Source organism: Penicillium verhagenii (genome assembly GCF_028828195.1).
Source record: "Penicillium verhagenii strain IBT 33310 chromosome Unknown utg000007l_segment0_segment0, whole genome shotgun sequence".
Taxonomy (NCBI): Eukaryota; Fungi; Ascomycota; class Eurotiomycetes; order Eurotiales; family Aspergillaceae; genus Penicillium; species Penicillium verhagenii.
This window is the reverse complement of record NW_026643171.1, coordinates 1218010-1239089: the sequence shown is the minus strand read 5'-3', so window position 1 is coordinate 1239089 and position 21080 is coordinate 1218010. Positions and strand designations below refer to the sequence as shown.

Genomic DNA, 21080 nt, shown 5'->3' with positions numbered 1-21080 from the left:
TTCCTTCGCAACACCTGCATATTTATAGATGTTCATTAAACCACAGAACAGCTTGCAAAAAGGCTGTCTCCTTGGCATACTTGACAACTCGGTTACTCAGATCACCGCGCACCGCGAATCTAAATCGAGATTAGAATTGCCCATATTGCTAAATTGCGGAATTCAAGATGAACTTACCCATGATTGACGCCACTATACAGATTGATTTGATAAGGTAAACCAGTCTTCTGCAAAATCTCCTCGCTGGTATGGCGCTTCTCAGGCGGGAACTTGCTATCGGTCTCGGCGGCAGCGATCGCCAAGGGGCCTCCAATGGCGCTCAGCTCCTCCTCAGTAACATTGGAGGGGTGGGCAAAGAATCCCACATCGATCTTCGTCCCTGGCTGCAGGAAGCGCGCAACATACTTTGCACCAAAGCAATAACCAACTCCGCCAATGGTCTATAGATTTGTTTGTTAGGAACCGAATATCAGGTAGATAAAAGCCACATCCATGGAGGCTCTTCGAGGGAAACAGTGATTGATCCATACCTTGCAACCGAAAGTATCTCGCATGGCTGTCAGGCAGCTATCAACAATCGGATCGACGTTCGGCGGGAAGTGTGCCGTCCCCTTGGGATTATATCCACCGCTTCGCCATTTCTCCATATCAAAATCACCAGGCCTGTTCAGTGGGATTGGGTCCCCTTCAAACAAGTCAGGAATGACGACAACTATTCAAATCAGCACTGCGTTGTTCCAGCCGTCTCCATCTTCGTCGAAACTTACAGTAGCCATTCGCGGCAAATTGGTCCGCAATAAGCTGCGTGTTGATGAGCTTGTGCCCAAGGATATCGGTCAAGCTGGATGAAAGTCAGGTCAGAGTCTGCATTTCTGGATATCAGTCTCTTACACCAGGAAACACGCACATTAAAATTGCCTTCTCGGTAGATCGACTCTCGGGATAAACTGTGTATGCTTCGGTGCCGGCAATATGCGTGAGCGCACCTTTGGCGACACCCTCATGCTTGACGCCCTTGTAACAGCACGAGTCAGGGGGTAAGGAGGCCATTTCTTTTATTCCGACTGACGAGTCGAACTTGGGAATTGTCGGTTTTAAGTGGGCAATCTAGTGGTACAAGAGATACAATATTTTAATATCATCTCTGTTCCCTGGTGGGTTATAAATAGTTTCACCGCTTCCTACATAAGCTTCTACCCCTCATTGAGGTATATTGAGTCCGAGTCGGATTTAGCCATGGACTTATAATCAATCTTGCTAAAGCCGAGGCTGATCTCCGGACACCGAGTGCAGTAACTTCGACCGATCTCTCGGTTCGTTAGAAGATTGGTTTCATTGACTTTTCAATGTTGACATTTAGGCCTCCAAGGTTTCCCTTTTCTTGAAATTGCCCTCAGACATATAGAAGGAGGCTAAGAAGGCGTCTAGAAGCTCTTGAGATTCTATCCGTCATCCGTCGGTCTTGGCTGGGCAAGATTGGTGTTCCGGCCCGGTACCGGCAACGGGGTCACGTATCCCTTTGAGCCGTCTCCGGCCCCGTGTCAGCTATCCGGCCCCAGTTTCCCTTCAGCAAGTGTCAACCCGTGCTGCATTACTCTTGCGCCGAGTGGGAGCGTCACCGGATTCACAATATTCTACGAACAATTTTTTAGGGTAATGCGCATAAACGACACTTAGAACAACGCGCATATCCTACCAAAGTGGTTAGTTAATACCACATACATAGCATCAAACATTAGTGTTTGCGTTGAGCGTCAAGGATAATCGCTCATGCGGCAGATAATATATTGCGCATATCCTAACATTCAGATTCATCAACATAAGCGTTAAGCATCAACATTTGAACCTCCATGTAAGATACTGTGCGAGTGTCGTACATAGGACTCACGAGATTCAAGTTCGCATTTACAATTCGTAATTCGCAATTGGCAATTTGACAAAATGCACATATCCTAACAAATTCAATACGATAATTATAAATTGTTTATCTTATAAGATAATATGCAATCCTCGCATCCGATATCACAGGTTGATGATTCGCATCTCACAACATTGGAATTGACAATTCACAACTCACAATTGTCAATGGTCAATAATTTTGGCAATTGGCAGTTTGTAATTCTAATTCGCAATTCGCCAATGTAATTTGACGAAAACGCACATATCCTAACAAGTTTGTAGCGTCGTGGGATTGCGTCGCGGGATTGTGGATCTAATAATGGGCATATCCTAACAAACTCTTCAACACTAGCAATTACTAGTAGGTAAGCGTCAGTGTTGGCGCGATGCCATAAGCTGCAGGCAGAAACGCAACCCGGCGCAAGACCTCCTTCCTACCTGGTACCTTTCCGGGTGAAATTGGTTGGAACGCAGCATACATATGTCGGTCCACTGAAATACCGACTAAAACGTGGAGCAAAATTTCGACTTCTAAGGTTGAAACTTCCGGTATTATTTGATTTGATGCTGAACCTCGACGGAATGTTTGAGATTCTCGGTTGATGTTCCTGCGCAGTATCTACAGATTTCTTCCAAGGTTACGACCTTGGCAGAGTGCTGGAGGTTTCCCGATAGACAGGTATATGTATCAATGTATGTCCCTGCTTCCAAGCAGGGGTTATCTTGTGCATCTCGTGCGTGCACCAAATATTAACCATGCTATATTTCAGTCACACGGCAAAGTTATATTGGATGTTTTGATTTGACTTGGAATTATGAAATAAATACACAAGGTGTAATTTTCATTGGAGCACGGTGCAGCGATGAATCAAACAAATAAGCACAGTAAGATACTTTTTCATAGCAGAAATTGGCCCTGAAGAAAAGGATCTATTGGAATTTGCCACCTGAATGGTGCTCTCAGAAGGCAAAGGTAGTAATGGTTTCGGTGATAGTCTGAGACAATTAGCTTTCCTTCAAATGCCGACTTTCACCAGTATCCCGCAGCATAAATTCACGTTTCACTCACCTGAGCGGCAGCTGTAAATGTTTGTGTGTAGTAAGCAGCTGGCGTAATATGCAGACAACTGCATGCGGCGGAGATCTCCCCGGAAGCGAGGCCCTGCAGAGCGGCTGGAGTGGCTCGAGCCTCAATATTGTTGGCCGGTTCGTTGGATCGTTTTTCCATCATCATCCTCACCATTCTTTCATGGCCAAGGGTGGTGGTTCCCATAATGTCCGTATATGTACTGCCTCGGTATTCCTTTTTAGCATATGTCTTCATCAATTCAGTTCAGGCCTTCTTACACTGGTGGTGGTATGACAGTGGGACCAGGGACGGTGCTGGTACTGGGAATATGGAGGTAGGAGCTGCAGAACCCAGTTGCGGGTCCACCAAGTGCCCCTAATAAATCAATCACTTCAACGTAAATATCGCATTGGAGACTACGTTCTTCAATGACGTTGTCTATTCCTGCAGCACGAGCCTCTGCCCACGGTTGCCAGCCATCTGGAAGACAAGTGATGGCTAAAGGACCAGTTGCAAGTGGGATAAGATAAAGGAGGAACTTCTTGGTGAGAAACATTTTTGATATCGCGGACTGATGTGTAGTTGGCTTGCATACAGATATTGAGAAAACGACAAGGAATGTAAAATGAAAAGTGACTTATTTCACATTTTAACCATCACATTCATATAGATCCATGAGCTCGGCAGAGCAACCACTGATTTTGGATGTTTGGTTCAAAAAAGCTACGCTACCTGGGCTCAAGATCAAATTGATACGAGGTCCGATCGATACGAGAACCTTGTTTCGAGATCACCTTTTACTACAATATTCATGGTCTACAGTATTTCATAACGGTTAGTACTTTTTGATTGGTATTGGGAAGATCCCAATCTTATGAGCATTGCCTGAGAATCATTACTCTACAGGAAATTAGAGGGAAAAGAGCGATGAAATATCACGGATTTTAGATGATTGAGGGATCGATCACTAGGGTCTAAATATTATTATTATGGATAACCTTAACAGCAGCCGTGGATCTATAGATTGTTGTAAATAACCTTAACTACCCATGACACACTCAGGGTGTTCATCTTTCCGCAAGCGGCCATTTGAACATAACTCAGTACACATCCTGCGAATATTTTGCAATGGACGAACTATTTAGGACCCTTCCAGAGTCCAGTAAGATAGTTTTTCCGTAATGCTGTTCAATCACCCGAAGCTTGGGTTTAATTTCCTAAGCTCGTGAATGGCCTAGTGAACGGAACTTCGTTTTCAACCTTCCGCTTTGGTGACTATCCGGCAAGTCCGGGAAACCTCAAGGCCTGTGACTTGGTTTAATTGATAGTAACCGTCTTTACTGCTGACATTGAGTGAAACTGTTCTACGCCTTGTAAATAATATTGAGAAGACCCTTTATGTAGTTTGGCCCCTCGGCCTAGATTTGTTTCAATTCCGGGAAAAAACATGCTCCTTGCAAGATGGACATGAAATTATTTTATAACACACCAATGCGACTTATGTACCAGACAGGGGCATATTTGATCATTTTATGCTGTCTGCTATTCACATTTTCCTCCCCAGGCCCCCTGCCGGTTTCGATGTCAATTGGATTAGAGAATGAGCCCATGAATTCAACACTGGGCTTTGAGAAAATATTCTACATAAGTTTACCACAGTGTGTCCCCACAATGAAGTCTTTTTGTCTGTTTCCTTCCACTAACCCCTGGGCTCACACATGCAATTGATGGGTTCGATCTAATCGGTTTATGCGTGCTAATAAACTCGCATATTAGTCGTACCGACCGGCAAGATGCCATGACTTTGATTGCAGCTGCCAGTGGCTTAAAGTTGACGCCGGAGCATGGTGTAAGAGCAACTGACCTCAAGTACTATCTATCTTTACATTGAAAGTTACTGATCTAGTTGGTACAATTCTTTTAGGTGTATGGAAGCCTGATACATCAAAAGGCAAGGCCTTACGGGAGCCATTATCTTAAACATGAACAATTAGGTTGCTGGCGGGCACATGCAAACATTTGGAGGAAGATGGTATCAGAGGATATAGAGACAGCCTTGATTCTTGAAGACGACGTTGATTGGGATATCAATGTTCGCGACGTTTTTGCGGAACTCAGCCGTCAAATGAGCTCCCAGAAAGAATTCAACCAGCTGACTCCGCAAAGAGAACCGATTCCAACTCCATATGGTATGCTTTTCATTATTAGAGATTCATCAGAGATCCGATAGCCTTACTCTTACTGACAACTGATGCGCATGTTTCAACCCAAAGGCTCTGGTTGGGATATCCTTTACGTGGGCAGCAGCTCAAATATCCCCAACCTGGACAACCTACCACCTCGCTATATTTACCAGGACCCAAATGCCCCAGAGTACGACCACGTTGGACGGTCCTACAGGCTCGAAATGGAGTTGTGGGGTGTGAATACCAGTGAGCAAGCAAATTCGCGTGTCGTGGCCCCATCATGGTATCCTGTGGGAGCGCTGGGATATGCTGTGACTAAAAGTGCCGCTCAAACCTTACTTTACAATCTTGGCGGCTACCAGGGTCTTCAATCACCAGTAGATCTTGCCATGATCGGCCTGATACAGAAGGGAGTTTTGGATGCATATACTGTTATACCACCGCTGATTACGCCGTTTTGGGTGGGAGGGGCCAGAGACAGCGACATTAATGAGGAGAAAGATATGGAAGAAAGCGAAAAACGAGTTCTGGGGTCGGAAAACTTGAGGAACAGTGCAAGATTGGCGCTTGCAGACTTGGTCAAGCACTGAGATATTGGAGACACGGAAGACCGGATGGCGTTATCCGCCTAGGTACACTGCAACGGTTGGAATCTTACAAACCATAACATGAAAAATACGGTTTTCCTATAGCCCAAGCCGGTATCCTCGGGTAACTTTCAAACCTTAGAACGATCTCACAGAGGTTAAGTATACGAGTTACTTACGTTGCAGTTAATGACATTCTCCACGAGGGGCAGCTTCTGTTTGATTGGCCTAAGGATCACTCTCTTCAAAACCTTGGGGGAAAGTACCTTTCGCTGTTGACTCACTTTCCTATTCTTTTGAACTTAAAAAGCTTCCCTTGTTCTTCTTTCTTTTTCAACTTTCTTCTTCATTCCTTCTCCTATTTCTGAACCTCTCCTCTATTCCCCCAATATATCCTCTACATCACAATGGCACAGAACGGTACATTCAGCAATGACTTCACTGTCAAGGCTGGCCTTGCGCAGATGTTGAAGGGTGGTGTTATCATGGACGTCGTCAATGCTGAGCAGGTAAGAAGCCATTGACGACAATTGCGCTTGGATTTAACAAAGTCTCAAACGCCCCCAAAAAAATCACAACAAGAGCTAACATCCCCTTCCCGTTCCCCAGGCCCGCATTGCCGAAGAGGCCGGCGCCGCAGCCGTCATGGCGCTGGAGCGTGTCCCCGCCGATATCCGTGTCGAGGGCGGCGTCGCCCGTATGTCCGACCCAGGCATGATTAAGGAGATTATGGAGGCCGTCACGATTCCCGTGATGGCCAAGGCTCGCATTGGCCATTTCGTCGAGTGCCAGGTACGTGTAGACAAAAACCAAAATCCATTCCAAGGCCAAGGCCGCCCTTGCTAGCTAGCGCCAAGTGGCGGCGGCAGCGGATCGACAGGGCCCCATCATCGACCCGGGGAAACCCAAACAAAGCCCAAGAGCCCACCCCATCCAAACCAAACGCCAACACCCAAAAAAGCCCATTGGACCAGACGCCCCCTGGCGAGAGAAAAAAAAAAAAAAAACTAACACTCACTGAACCACCCAGATCCTCGAATCCATCGGCGTCGACTACATCGACGAATCCGAAGTCCTCACGCCCGCCGACGACGTCTACCACGTCACAAAGTCCACCTTCAAGGTCCCCTTCGTCTGCGGCTGCCGCAACCTGGGCGAAGCCCTCCGCCGCATCTCAGAAGGCGCAGCCATGATCCGCACAAAGGGCGAAGCCGGCACCGGCGACGTCGTCGAAGCCGTCAAGCACATGCGCACCGTCAACGCCCAGATCGCCAAGGCACGCGGCATCCTCCAGTCCAGCCCGGACTTCGAGCCCGAGCTGCGCGCCTTCGCTCGCGAGATCGAGGCGCCCTACGAGCTTGTGCGTGACGCGGCGGAGAAGGGCCGTCTGCCTGTTGTTAACTTTGCTGCTGGGGGTGTGGCGACGCCTGCTGATGCGGCGCTGATGATGCAGCTGGGCTGCGATGGTGTCTTTGTCGGATCGGGCATCTTTAAGTCTGGGGACGCGGCGAAGCGCGCTAAGGCTATTGTGCAGGCTGTTACGCATTACAAGGATGCTAAGGTTTTGGCGCAGGTTAGTGAGGGCCTGGGTGAGGCGATGGTTGGTATCAATGTTAGGCAGATGCCCGAGGCGGATAAGTTGGCTGGTCGCGGGTGGTAGGTGGTAGGTAGATTTTGGTTTTGGTGTCTGCATATTCTCGTTGGTGGGGTCGTGTTTAGATCCTTTTCAAAATTCTTTGTACATGAGTTATGAGCCGATTCATTGCATGATAAATTACAGTCTAGAGATTATGATGGTATGTTCAAGCTGTACTCAAGCTGTACTGCTTGCACCGGCTGGGTAGAGTCGGGTGGATGGAATGGAATTGTAAGATTTCGTTCAACTTCAAAAAGCATCGCGCCGAATCGAGGCTCATACGAGATCAACCCGCGATCTATACAAATACTCTCAAGAGTAGACGAGTAGATGGTCCAGTGGAGACTAAGAAGTCAATTCATCGCCTCCAATTGCCTCCAATCATCGTGGCGGGAAATTAGAATGGGATGTCATAGCTTGTCGATGGAAGGATCCAGTTCCGATAATTTCATAGGCTCTCCCCTCCGACCGATCGCCGAATCTTCTGGGGAAGCACTCGAACGAGGGATATCGATAGACCAAACCAAGGGTCCACCATTTCCGTGGAGCTTGGTCCTTGCCTCTATTGCCCCTCTTGCGCATCCAATAGGCAATTCGCCTTGTGCTCGCTTCACCGAGAGTCTCCGGTGTGGGTCACCGCTACTACTTGCTCAACCGGCGGATGCGGGTATGTACTGTATCGTACCATTACGTAGATCGTAAAACGCATTGGACTATCCCGTTCCGTATCCGTGTCCGTACATTGGCCAATTTGGATTTTGAATATTTGAGAAAATGGTGTCAACTTATAGAACCTAAATAGCAGTCACATTCTATCCATATAAACTTGCCCGGAATACTCATCGCACTTCATCAGTCATAAGCCCTTACTTAGTAGTTATCTACAGCCCGAGCCAGAATCGGGTCTTGCCAACCTCAAATTTACCCCGGAGCTCCTCGGAGCCAGTGCCGGTCATCAAGACCTGGTACTCGCCCTTTTCGGAGATCCACTGTTCACGCTGTTCATCCCACCAGCTCGTTGCGAGCTTTTTCTCGACTGCGAGTTGGACGGTCTGAGACTCGCCGGGCTGGAGGAAGACCTTCTGGAAAGCCTTGAGTTCGCGGATCGGGCGGTTTACTTCTGTCTTCGGGGGAACAATCCAAAGCTGGACGATCTCGGCACCTGCAACGGAGCCGGTGTTGGTGACGGTGACGGCAACGGTGATGGGTTCTCCAGATTCGACAAATTTGGATTCCTCAGGAACGGTCTTGATGCTCAGGTCCGAACGGGTAAATGTTGTGTATGATAGACCGTGGCCGAAGGGGAATGCGGGGGCAAGCTCGCTCTTTTCAAAGTATCGGTATCCGACGTAGATATCCTCGCCATACAGAACACGGCCGCGCTCGGAGCGGAAGTTCACGTAAGAGGGATTGTCTTGCAAACGACGCGGGAAGGTGACGGGCAATTTGGCGGAGGGGTTCACATCGCCGTAGAGCACATCTGCAATACCGTTGCCGCACTCGTTGCCGCCAAACCAGGCTTGCACGATAGCACGCGCGTCATTAGCCCATGGCATGGTAACAGGTGTGCCAGACTGGATTACGACAACGGCATTCGGATTCGCTGCCAAGACGCGGGTAATGAGCTCGTCGCTGCCTGGCGGTAGATCCATGTGGTCACGATCGTAGCCCTCTGTTTCCCACTCGCTTGTCAGACCGGCGAAGATGACAACTTGGTCGGCCGTCTTTGCCTGCTCGACGGCTGATGAGATCAGATCCTCCTGGGTGACGCGACGACTGGCTCCAAATCGGAAACCACCAGCACCGAATGTCACAATGCCGTGAGTATCTAGGTCAGAGGTAGGTGCGGTGCCAAACTCGAACAGGACCTTGTAAGTTTGACCGGCTTTGAGCTCCTTCTCGCCACGTTCCTCGATGGTAGCGGTGCCAAAGAAGGCAGAACCTTGCTTTTGGTTCTTGGTGTTATCCACCACTACCTCTCCGTCAATGAGTAGGCGACCTGTGCCCACAACCGTCACACCAAAGTCATAGATTCCGCTTTCCTCGGGGGTAAAGTAGCCCTCCATGTCGACATAGTAAGTCAAAGACTTGATATTGGGATTAACGTAATCCATCAAGAATCCAAGTGATGCCAGAAGCTGTAGCTCATCCACGACGGTGCGCTGGGTACCGGCACTTGGATGCTCGTTGTAAACCTTGAAGGTGAAGCCGGTCTTCCCGTCTTCGGTCTTCAGTAGAGGGCCGATGAGAGGCAATTCCTTGTGGGAATAGACACCCTGGGCGAACTTGACGTCTCCGTTGCTTTTCGCTGAAACTCCATCAAATGGCGAAACGGTATAGTAAGGTGCCAGCGAAGCCGAGCCACCGCCGCAGTAGGAGGCCTGTCTGGCGTTAGGTCCAATGACCAACAGGGATCCGTCTTTTTTCAATGGCAAGGTGGCCCCTTCATTCTTTAATAAAACCACGGACTCTGCCGCTGCACGGCGCATCAATGCTTGGTCTTGAGGCCTATTTAGCGCGATCTCAGCTGCACCTTCGGGAATTCCCAATGGGTCCACAAAGTTGACCAAGTTTAGGATGTTGCGCACCCGCTCATCCAGCTTGAACGGGGCCACCTTGTTGGAGGACACGGCATGTGCAAGGGCCTCCCCACGCCAGCGTGTCTTGCCCGGCATCTCAATATCAAGGCCAGCATTGATCGCGTCAGATGTACTATATGTACCGAACCTGGAAAAGACAATGTCAGATATTTCGTGTGTTGTTTCACCTGGCAATCAACATACCAGTCACTCATAACCAATCCATCCCATCCCCATTCTTTCCGAAGAACGTCATTGATCAAAAATTCGTTTTCGCTGACATGTGTACCGTTGACTTTGTTGTAAGCAGTCATGATACACGCAGACTGGCAGATCCGCATGGCCAATTGGAAGGGAAGCAGGTAGATCTCGCGGAGCGCACGTTGTGTCAGGATACTGTTAACAGCCATCCGCTCGTGCTCCTGATCATTGCAGACAAAGTGCTTTAATGTTGCTGCGACACCTTTGTCTTGCATACCCTTGCAGAGGTGCCCCGCAAGAGTACCAGAGAGGACACCGTCTTCCGAGAATGACTCGAATCCGCGACCGCCAAGCGGTGATCGCTGAATGTTGATTGTAGGACCTAGAACAATATGTGTGCCCTTGGCGATCGCTTCATCGCCCATCAAAGTACCGATTTCTGACAACAGCTCGACATCCCAGGTTGCGCCCAAGGCGGTGGCACATGGGAAACAGGCGGCTGGCACGCCGTTGAAGAATCGCGTTCCTCGGACGCCATTTGGGCCATCTGACATGCGCAGTGAAGGGATATTTAATCGTGGGATTGGGGCCGTGTGCCAAAAGTCGCGTCCTGGCGTAGCTGGTCAACAATGTTCTTCAGGCTGAGGGAGGGGCTGGTTGGTGGGGTAGAACTCGGAACATCAGAGGGATGGAATTGTATTGTATGGGAATGAATTGGACGGTGAATGTGAAGCTTACCCGCGGTGAGAGCGATCTTCTCTCCCAGTGTCAGCTCCTCAATGGCCTTCTCCACGTCGATGGGAGCCATGATTTTGGAGCTCTTTGTTGGTAGTTCGCGGTTGTATATTTATTTTGGTTGTCGGGAGCTTGTTTTAGGCCCAAGCAGATAAGTCTGTGCAACAGCGATAGATTGATGGCTTTTTTACGAATGGAAGCGGGGACTATGACGGCCTTTTATGATCAAATGCTGAAAACCTTGGAAAGCGATCGCAATTCTCCCCGACAGAGCTCAGGCGGGGGGGAAATACCAGGGTGGAGCTCGAGCTCCAGCTGCTCAAATCGCCACGGAGTTAACCCCTCGGCCGAAGTTTAGCCGGCAAAGCACCTGACCCAGATCTGCTTACCTGGGCAATCGGATGCTCGGTCCGCAGAACCACTGAATAACTATTGGAACTTTTCGGGTCCTTGCTTCGAATTAGTCATGAAACCTGTCGGATAATTGCCATTCATTTGGCCTTCTCCAAAGCTGTTGCTTACATTTGGAAATCACCCGTTGGCACGGCTGCATAGTGCATATTTCCATTGTACCGTTTTGTCTGTGCCGCGTTTCGGCTTACCTATTTCAGCTCTCCAGCTTAGTGGTTGTACATGCCTGTAATGACGATTCTTTCCAAAGTCTTTATTCGAGAATTAAGATACAAGATAAGGCCCGACAATAATCTATGGTTAAATGATTTAGGCAAAATTAAATGGATAAATGGGCATGTATCGTCGTCTGTAAGGCGTATTTAAATTGATTTTGTATGGCGTTTTATGGTTCTACAATTTACGAAATTTGATTCAACGCGTATACTCTTGCAGTTTAGGCAATTTTTCTTCACTTCTTTACATATGCAGGTCATATTAGATCTAGCCAACTTTAGAAGTCCAAAGAATCCAGGCATTGTATGAAGATCGAGGATTTCCACTACTCATGATCAAAATTGTCAAGCGTATCTGATATCACCCCATTGATGGGACTTGCTGTGTCACACTGTGCATCACACCGCCAGTCAAAGGAATAGCGTTAGTATAAACCTGCCGAATAACTCGATCCGGAACCAGAGACGACAGAAGTTCAAGAGCTCTCTGGTCTCTTTCTTCATCTCCGAATTTAGGAATTATGAGGCCGCCATTGACAAAGTAAAAGTTCACATAACTAGCCGACAGTTCTTCGTTAGAGCCGCCGGCCAAACCCTTGGGATCCGGCTCTTCAATGGTATAAATCTGCAGGGTCCGGCCTTTTGAGTCCCGTTCACGTCCAAGAATCTCATTAACCTCTGCCGATATCTTCCTCCAAACCTCGGCAGCCGTGTCATGGGGCCTGGAGTAGACGATGACGCCAGGTCGAACAAACCGCGCCCTAGCATCCATATGCACATCACAAATATCAACATTGCGCCGACCAGGAAGCCAAATGACCTTTTGTATACCAAGCAACCGTTTCAGCTCCCCCTCAATCCTAGCCTTCGACATGCCGGGATTGCGCACATCGCAGATGATACTGCTCTCCGTGATCAACAACGTCCCTTCCCCATCCGTCACGAACGCACCTCCTTCAGCACGAATTGGGGAGTCGACCCGTGTCACAGGGCCCGGATCAAAGTCGTGATCAATGACCCAGCGCGCAAAATCCGTGTTCTCCTGAAGCGCCTTATCATCCAGCGGTGGCCACCTCTGGCCCCAGCATAGCCCATCTCCTTCAGGCTTCTTGCCGCCCCATTCGTTGAAGCGAAAGTTTATGGCGAAACGTCGACCGGGGAACTTGCCCGTCGCGTCACGGATGTACACTGGGCCCGTGTCGCGGACCCAGGCGTGGTTGATTGGGCATGGGATGATGGTCACGCTGGTGAGATCCCTGCCGGTGTTTTGGAGGAGGGTCTCCAAATGCGTCTTGTCGTCGGGGCGGACGTATATGCGAACGAGCTCGAATTCGGCGATGGCAGTGGCTAGTTCGGCAAGCTCGGCGCAGACTGCGTCGTATTTGTCCGGTGGGAGGGAGGAGCGTGATGGGAAACCAAGGATCGTGGCTTCGTGGCGCTCGCTTTCGGCGGGGAAAATGTACCTGCCTTGTTGGATTTCACTGCGCGTTCCTTCGTATGGAGTGGCATTGGAAGGTGGGTCTTGTGATTTACTGTGACTCGTTTTGAATATTTTGTCAATCATGCGACGTAGCTTTTTGAAGAGCCTCATCGTGGCCGATCTAAACTGGAAATCATATTCCTAGTTGGTGGCAATAAGAAATTGATTTATTTCAATTTGAAGCAATGTTCATTGTCAGTGTGCTTTTTTCGGAATTACAATTTGTTGAGAAGTATCACTGCAGGGTCGGAGATGGTGCTACATAAAGGGCTCCTAGATATGATTGAATGTGTGGCCAGTCAGTGACACAAGGGTGCAGTTATAACCTGGCTCGAAGATCCGAAAGGCTATATCAAACAGTACATAAAAATTGCTAGCTGAATGGCAAACCAAAAAGTATCTTGGATTTGGTAGCGAAAAGAAAACGATCTATATTTGTCGACAAGGTCCGGTTCTAGCCTTGAAAGGTTTACAGGAGAGGAGAGCACATGAGACCGGAAATAGATGAAACAAGTTCGGAGAAATACAACAAGTAAAAATATCCCATGCAAGCGTCCAGTTACACCTTTTCAATATGCGTTTCAAAAATCCCACTGATGGACCTGGCACTCTTCTTCGGAATCCGCTTCTGGTCATTCTCATAGTCAACAAAGGTCACACCGAAGCGAGTTTCGTAGCCTTCTGCCCACTCAAAGTTGCTATAAAAATCGATTATTAGTATAGATCGCAAGACCGTAGTGGACAAGGGGTGGAAAACTTACTCCATCAGGCTCCAGGCCATATACGCACGGACGTTTACCCCATCAATGGTGTATGAATCTGCCATGGCGCCAATGTAGTCCCGGAAGTATTGCACGCGGAAATCATCCTCGAGCAGCTGGTCGAGAGGCATATCGTTCTCGCCCAGTACACTAGTCCCGTTCTCTGTAACATAGATTTTGGGATAACCATAGCGTTCACTGAGCCACTTGAGTAGCTTTCGGAAACCTAGTGCACACGGTCTTAGCCAAGGTGACTGTGTGATAGGCCCGACGCTGTGACCATATTTATCTTCGAGAAGAAGCTCTAGGTTTCCAGCAATATCGTCAAGCTCGGGCTCCCCTGTTTTGGCGCGGATGAAGTTGGCGCAGTAGTGGTTCATTCCGTAAAAATCATTGCTACCCTGAACGAGCGCGATTTCCTCGGGTGTCCATGTCGGCAGCCGATCACCTAGTTGCTTTATCATGCTATCCGGATACTTTCCGTGATAAATTGGATCGGCAAACCAGGAGATGGCGAATTCGATCTTGCGATCGCAGGCTTCAATGTCGGCTGGATTTTCTGGATCCCATGGATCCGCCCAGTCACCTTTGAATTTGGACCATTGTCAGCTAGGGACTAATCTTATGAGACTGAACTGACATACCGTTCAGGGTGATGCCGATTTCACCGCCATCATGTGCTTTGAACTCGTCACGGTAAATCTTAACTGCTGACCCGTGTGCAAGCAGAATATTATGGCCCACAATCCAAGGCTCTGTTGATCCGTCGCCAACATCACTTTTGGTGCGATCGCTTGTGCGACCTGGTGCAAAGACTCCGAGATTATAACCCAGAACACTGCTACACCATGGCTCGTTGAATGTGATCCAATGCTTGACCTTGGAGCCAAAGGCGTGGAACATAATTCGGGCGTAGTGTGAAAAATCGGCGACAAATTCTTCCTTGTTCAACAATCCACCGTAGCGTCTGTCCAATTCCTCAGGGATATCCCAATGGAATAAAGTGACCATTGGCGTGATTCCTGCATCAAGGAGATCGTCCACGAATTTCTGGTAGAATTGAATCCCTTTTTTGTTGATGGGGTCGTTGCGGCCACCGAGCGGAATGATCCGAGGCCTGTGTAGAGCGTCAGAATAAAGAACACAACAAAAGCCAAAAAAAAAAAAAAATTGATGAAAACTTTGTTCAACGAACCATGATACCGAGAATCTGTATGCCTGAGCACCGCATGTCTTCAAAAGGGCAATATCCTCGTGTGTTCGATGATACGAGTCGCACGCCACATCGCCCGATCCGCCACCAGCGATCTTGCCAGGGATCTTGCAGAACTTATCCCAAATCGAAGGTCCACGACCATCCTCATACGCACCACCCTCAATTTGATAAGCCGCCGTCGCAAACCCCCAAAGAAAATCAGACGGCAAAGTGGATTGCACAATAGATCCCATGTTGAAGAATTTCGATCTCGAAGTTTCCTTCAAAACGCAAACGAAAGATTGGAATCAAGGCCCCAGTTCACCGTCGCCCTCGTGAGAAATTCCTTTATTTATGACCGTGTCAACGCTGTATCTGAATCAAGCCGGTCCAAAAACGAAAAACACTCAGCTCACAGCTTCCTTATCGTGACAGGAACTATCTCCGCGATCCGGAGCACATCCCGCGCCCAGACGGTGGGAGGCTCCACCGCGCGATCGCGCGTCAGATTGGCTCTGGGCCTCTGGCGCATGTAGCGGTTGCCCGGCCCGTTCACCGCAATTGAAGATTCTACGAATCCCGGTTCGTGGCCTTGAAAACCACTTCCCGTCCCCCGCCAACTTTAAGCCCGGACGTCAACGCGTGTCCGATTCGGTTTGCACGGTTGTCTTGCCCCTTATGACCCCCCCCCTATCGGCGTTTGTTGACCCCCTGGTTCTTGTCAAGACCGGGATCTTGTGAAGGCGCCGGTCGCCCTGCATGCTCGCCGAGAACCCGATCAAGTCTATGGTCTTGGCTGTTAGATGTTGACTACTTTGTTTGCTTAAGCTGCATGTTGACGAGATCTGGTTCGTCGTTCTCGGCGAATGTCCGAGCGCCACTGAACTCTTATTGAATGATGATTTGCACTTTCAATGGCAGCGATCCGGTTGATCCAGTGCCATATTCACAATCACATGAAGATAAGATACCATTCAATTAGAAAAGCAAGAAATTGGTATTTACTGAACCTGTTTCCAGACCCGGCGTACAGAAGTCGTCGACTCCAAGGTCGTATCTCCCCCACACGGCCCAACCCGGCCTGCATCACAGATCCCTGCATACGCGAATATTTTTTAGTCACTGTGTTTGTTTTTTTTGGCGCAGATCAACACCAATTGCTCAATGCATCTGCATGTCTTTTGCATCGGGCCTGTCCCCTCTTGGCTTTGGTTATACCATTACAGTGAGGCATCTACTCCGAGACCCAAACACAGCAATATTGGCAGATCATCATTCGATGTGGGAAATGAACATTGATTCAAACGAGAATAACCCACATGCCACGCGCCCTATGTTACCACATACAATCCATTGGTCAATGATCTATGATGCGATGAACCCTTTTAATTGTTCATTATTGTCACATAATAGACGTCATATATATGTGGTGGTGCTTGTTATAGAAAAATCACCCATGAGTCAACCCAGTACTTCTGATCATAGCCAGCTGGCCATTACATATTTCAAAGAGATCACAAGTGTCCCATCTGCAAGCAATATACACAGCTCTTAGCATTCCATATTACGCCAATCAATCGGGAGAAAGAAGTGCTGTTCAACCTGTTCAAGGTTAAGGTTGGAACTAAAGCTCCAAGAGCAGATCCAGTAGCTCTTGTTAATGAATACAAGACGATCTCGTGGGAGCATTCCGAGTGGAATCTCGATTTGATGTTGGATCCCAGGTGGTATATTTATTGAAACAGACGCGGATTGATTGGGTGGTAGTCGGAGCAGTGACGTGGTGGTTTCCCGATAAATATCTTTCAGGAAAACGGTATGAATGAGTACACTCTGCATCAAATCTAGCAGCTGCTGTGGGTCTTCGGACTCGTCCAATCCATCGACCACCCAGTAGATCGTTGTTGCGAGTCTCATTTTGAATAGCAGTCGGACATGAATTTTCTCCCAGATGGCTTTTGCATCCGTCTTTTCCGATGTGTTTGTGGCAAACAAAATATTTTTCAAGGCGCGACGAAATTTTGGGAACTGATTTGCAATCCGGAAAGCCATATTTCTGAAACAGGCAGATAAGGAGCGCTTGGACTCGTCAATGAGCCGGAAAAAGTGGTACACGCAAAGTGAATCCTCTAGTAGCTGGTGTGTCACAAATGATGATAAGACGGACTTTTCACTCCCTGGCAATGAGTGTAGCCACACTATGGTAGGTGTATCATTAGCTCAACTGGATGGATGAACAAAGGATGGACTAGAACGTGTCCATTCGCAGGTTCCAGGTGTCCATCTGGCACGGAAAAGTTTGAGGTCATCTTAAAGTATCTCTGACACTACTAGCAGATTCTGCAACTGCCCAAACTATGTCTTTTCTTGCTCACAAAATAGAGATTCTCTTGAAAATTCAGATCATTAAATTTGCGATCGGAATTTTGTTGAGTATGTCCGCTAGATTGAATCCGTGATGAGGTGTCGCCAAACACAGTATTGCACTGATTGAGGAGACAATGCCGGGATACTGATCATCGTTTTGGTCCATAATATTCGCCCGTTTGACGACGAGCCCGCCCATGGAATGGACAATGAAGATGATGGGTCTCTATAGAGGCAAGGCGTGAATAATTATGGGATAACAAAAGCGGGACGCGCCGAAGAATTACCTGGCCCAGCTCAAGTTCTTCTAGATCTTCACCCTTGGCAAACTTGATTGAATATAAAAGATCCTTCGCGAAATCAGTGATTCCTGTGATGGGAGCCGAACCAGCTGCTGCCCAGCTCGAGAGGAAGCTATTTTTCTGGCCAGAAGTATCGTGGATCTCGACCTCGTGCCCATGTAGCTCGGATAGTACCACCAAGGTCATGAACGAAATTAATGTCCAGAGCAGGCGTTATTTCTGGCTCATAAACAACGGTCAAGCCAACACGATCGTTGCGCCGATCGCTAGACACTGGTGAATTTTCCTCGAGCACACCAAATGATGAGCTTGTTGAGGCCGCTGGGAAATTTTTAGCAAGGGAAGACTTTCGATTTAGATCTATTGGGGCTTGTGATGCATCTCCAAGTTCGTTAGGGGACCACGTCATCTCAGAAGAGGTGGAAGTGGTGGATGGTTGAGCAAGAGATGTATTCCTTGAATGGGTCTCTCTTCAGGTGTGGGTCGGTTCGATTTCTTCCCAAAGGAAAACTGGGTAACGGTGAATCGTGATGTTAGCTGGTGAACGTCCTCAACCTATGTTTTCTTCAACTACCATCCAGCAGAACAGTAACTAGAGTGTAGGTTTGGGGAGAACGAATGGAAATGACGTGGGGAAGGATCAGCTGTGGTGCATTTTTAATGAGGGGGATGGGGGGAAAAGAAAAAAGCAAAGAACAAAGGAGAGAGAACTCTCGCTTTCCCAGACTAGCTATCAGACTGGCTACAGACACGCGCCACAATATGACTATATCAGGAGCAGACCATGTGACCCAAATCCTGGGAGTCACATGATTCACTTCTCCTGACTGTTGACACCATCTTTCAACATTTATGTTGGTATAGCCTCATTGGAAGCTGAATCGTGACAGCGCTGTATGTTGGGCCCTTTACATTGAAAGAAACCATACTGGCATGATTGAGCGGGTGGGGACAAGCCCACTGCCGCCCGGAGACTTCCAGCTCACACAGGCAGCATTTCTTCCTTTCAGCTCGATGCAGATACATCCAGTACGCCGCTGGCAGGATTGGAGGGTTTCCCCTTACGTTCTCCTACTATTGGTCCACGGGCCTCTGAGGCTGCTTACATCGACAGGGATCCAACTCGTCTAGCAACAACCCCTTTGACCGAGAATTGGTCACTAAAGCGCGTGTACCACCTACCCTTCACGGATAGACATCCTTCCATCTCAAATGGACAAAATGGCCGGACAGGCCATGAGTGACGTGACTCGACTACGGTACCTCGTCCAGTGGTCTACTTCAATCCCGATATTCCTTTTTTCACACTACATAGCCTCACACGATAAATCCCAGTACCCGTCAAGTGATTTCAGCAGATAGCGATAGATCCTCTGAGTCCCTTCTACACTAATTCAGCCTCACTTCAACACTACGATGGCGACAGAAACTGAAATTAGGGCTGCCAACTGGACACCTCCAACAAATCCAGGACTCAAAATGCCTCTGGTCACACCAAGAAGAAGCCACGGTCAAAAAGTCGAGGGCAACTTTCCGTTAGATCAGATCGTGATTGACCAGTCTCTATTTGTATCTTCAAGCTGGAATGGAAGGAATTGAATAACTGTCTTGAGTCTCTGTTTCTCGGCATACTAAACCAAAATAATTCTATGCACTGGTTTCAATGATTTGTTAGTTGCTACCCAATCAGAAACCCGGCAATTTACAGAATACTGAATCTGGTATGTAGTCAATATATTGATAAACGATTCGTATGTATGTATGGCTGGTAATCAGATACTCCCAGGGCCCTTGGAAATACAGTTAGTTGAAGAGGACAATCAATCGCTGGAAACTTGAATGATCCCTGATTCTGTTATAACTTACCCCTCACAATAACCGATTAAAGTGACTACTGTAGTGGAGTGCACCTCTAGTTGTAAATTGAGTAAATATGAATCTACCTAGTATGGGCACAATTATATAGTCTATGGGACCTGTTGCATAATAGGGCACTCATCCATCCTACATCCCCGCTTGAATCCCTCCCAATACACATTCCTCTGCCCTCCATCACATGCAATGTGTGGTTTCGCTGTCATTGATAGTGGCAGAGTGGGGACGGTGAACCGGTCAAGTGCTGGTAGGCCGAATTCCGGAAAACAGATTATTCGGGCCGGGAGAACGGTCAGCTTTCGAATTCTGGCTCTTAAGCCCCTCATTCTCTGAAACCCAGATTTGCCCCTAGAAATCTCTCTTGTGGTGTCAATGATCTGACCCATCGCGCAATCGTCATTGGACTTGCGCGCATTCTGAGATGGAAGAAAGCTTTATATCCTCGCTCCAACCGATGCCAAACAAACTGTTCTTCTTCGGTCTTATTCTGTGAAAAGAGGACCTGTCCATACCAGTACAGACAATCGAGCGTATCTTGCTCTGAATCTCCAAACCGCTTTATTGACCCATCCAGTGCCTGGCGAAGGAGAGGTTCTGCTTCAGTGTATTTGGATCTTTTAATGTACGCCAGGCCAAGCCAGTAAGATGAGCACAATGTGTCCAGGTCATGTTCTCCAAGTGTCGTATTTCGCAATGAAAATGCACGGTGGAGGAATTGAATGGCATGTTCGTACTTTTCTTGATGATACATGGCCAGACCTAGCCAGTAGTTCGTCGACATGTCTGTGTTCTTTTGTCGTCTCGTGAAAGTCCGACGAAAAGCTTGTTCAGCTTCGCGGTACCTCTCCAGATCAAAGAGAGCACGCCCAAGCCAGTAGACGCATTCGATTGTGTCTTCAGCCATCGGTCCTGGAAGTTCGTCTCGTCTTTCCAACACGTCTTGGAGAATTCTTTCGGCCTCTTTGAAATTGCCTTGCTTATATAGGCTGTATCCAATCTGAAAGAGAACATGCACTAGATCTTGATCATGTGCATCACTTATCGGTACCAACCCTTCCAATGCAGATTCAAAATAAGACATGGCTTCCTTGTGATTTTTTTGCTTGGAAAGTGCGAGTCCAATTGCACGCAAACAATTTAGTGTCTTCCGGTCGCTTTTACCCAGGGTCTCGGTCAGCCCACTTGCGACTTCTCTGAACAAACCCTCGGCGGTTTCATATTGGCAAAGTTCATATTCATTCCGGCCAAGCCAATAGGAAGCGTCCAGTGAGTCAGCATGTGTTGGGCCAAGAACATCCTTCAATCTAATAACTGCCGTTTGGAGACGAAATTGCGCACCATCGTACTCTCCCTTCCCGTGCAGCCTTTGACCAAGCTCAGACATGGTGCGGTAGTAAGCTATTGTTTTGGAAAGTTCTGACTCATCTGACTTGGGTTTCTGTACGAGGTGTGGAGAGTTTTGCGGTAAATGCACGACGGTAGTGGAAATCGCCCCTTCTCGGTTTACCCATTTTATCTTCACCCGACCCCCTTCAAATGTGTGAGTTTCGGAGTTGGCTCGCCGAAGTAGAGGCGCGATTTT

General features: G+C 48.2%; 10 protein-coding genes across 10 annotated transcripts; 2 read left to right on the top strand and 8 right to left on the bottom strand.

Moving 5' to 3' along the window:
• Positions 1 to 22: 22 nt before the first annotated feature.
• On the bottom strand, positions 23 to 1050 carry N7466_007144 (dienelactone hydrolase; the record flags this gene model as incomplete). Its single annotated transcript, XM_057166533.1, has 5 exons — positions 23 to 119; positions 178 to 440; positions 531 to 712; positions 768 to 841; positions 908 to 1050. The coding sequence occupies 5 exons, from the start codon at positions 1048 to 1050 to the stop codon at positions 23 to 25; spliced, it is 759 nt and encodes a 252-aa protein (XP_057019574.1).
• A 1903-nt stretch (positions 1051 to 2953) lies between these two features.
• N7466_007143 (uncharacterized protein) lies at positions 2954 to 3172 on the bottom strand (the record flags this gene model as incomplete). Its single annotated transcript, XM_057166532.1, has 1 exon — positions 2954 to 3172. One exon carries the CDS (start codon positions 3170 to 3172, stop codon positions 2954 to 2956), a length of 219 nt encoding a protein of 72 aa, XP_057019573.1.
• Positions 3173 to 3242: 70 nt separating this feature from the next.
• Positions 3243 to 3524, bottom strand: N7466_007142 (uncharacterized protein; the record flags this gene model as incomplete). The annotated part of the gene is made up of 1 exon (XM_057166531.1): positions 3243 to 3524. One exon carries the CDS (start codon positions 3522 to 3524, stop codon positions 3243 to 3245), a length of 282 nt encoding a protein of 93 aa, XP_057019572.1.
• A 1473-nt stretch (positions 3525 to 4997) lies between these two features.
• Positions 4998 to 5744, top strand: N7466_007141 (uncharacterized protein; the record flags this gene model as incomplete). Its single annotated transcript, XM_057166530.1, has 2 exons — positions 4998 to 5157; positions 5242 to 5744. The coding sequence occupies 2 exons, from the start codon at positions 4998 to 5000 to the stop codon at positions 5742 to 5744; spliced, it is 663 nt and encodes a 220-aa protein (XP_057019571.1).
• Positions 5745 to 6148: 404 nt separating this feature from the next.
• Positions 6149 to 7401, top strand: N7466_007140 (pyridoxal 5'-phosphate synthase subunit PdxS; the record flags this gene model as incomplete). The annotated part of the gene is made up of 3 exons (XM_057166529.1): positions 6149 to 6250; positions 6351 to 6533; positions 6772 to 7401. 3 exons carry the CDS (start codon positions 6149 to 6151, stop codon positions 7399 to 7401), a joined length of 915 nt encoding a protein of 304 aa, XP_057019570.1.
• An 857-nt stretch (positions 7402 to 8258) lies between these two features.
• On the bottom strand, positions 8259 to 10965 carry N7466_007139 (beta-glucosidase; the record flags this gene model as incomplete). The annotated part of the gene is made up of 3 exons (XM_057166528.1): positions 8259 to 10104; positions 10161 to 10767; positions 10896 to 10965. 3 exons carry the CDS (start codon positions 10963 to 10965, stop codon positions 8259 to 8261), a joined length of 2523 nt encoding a protein of 840 aa, XP_057019569.1.
• A 914-nt stretch (positions 10966 to 11879) lies between these two features.
• N7466_007138 (agmatine deiminase family protein) lies at positions 11880 to 13109 on the bottom strand (the record flags this gene model as incomplete). Its single annotated transcript, XM_057166527.1, has 1 exon — positions 11880 to 13109. The coding sequence occupies one exon, from the start codon at positions 13107 to 13109 to the stop codon at positions 11880 to 11882; it is 1230 nt and encodes a 409-aa protein (XP_057019568.1).
• A 448-nt stretch (positions 13110 to 13557) lies between these two features.
• On the bottom strand, positions 13558 to 15208 carry N7466_007137 (Glycoside hydrolase family 1; the record flags this gene model as incomplete). Its single annotated transcript, XM_057166526.1, has 4 exons — positions 13558 to 13696; positions 13760 to 14345; positions 14404 to 14876; positions 14955 to 15208. The coding sequence occupies 4 exons, from the start codon at positions 15206 to 15208 to the stop codon at positions 13558 to 13560; spliced, it is 1452 nt and encodes a 483-aa protein (XP_057019567.1).
• Positions 15209 to 17352: 2144 nt separating this feature from the next.
• On the bottom strand, positions 17353 to 17809 carry N7466_007136 (uncharacterized protein; the record flags this gene model as incomplete). Its single annotated transcript, XM_057166525.1, has 2 exons — positions 17353 to 17547; positions 17609 to 17809. 2 exons carry the CDS (start codon positions 17807 to 17809, stop codon positions 17353 to 17355), a joined length of 396 nt encoding a protein of 131 aa, XP_057019566.1.
• Positions 17810 to 19820: 2011 nt separating this feature from the next.
• On the bottom strand, positions 19821 to 21009 carry N7466_007135 (uncharacterized protein; the record flags this gene model as incomplete). The annotated part of the gene is given in 3 exon segments (XM_057166524.1): positions 19821 to 20927; positions 20943 to 20992; positions 21006 to 21009. 3 exon segments carry the CDS (start codon positions 21007 to 21009, stop codon positions 19821 to 19823), a joined length of 1161 nt encoding a protein of 386 aa, XP_057019565.1.
• Between the last annotated feature and the right edge of the window lie 71 nt (positions 21010 to 21080).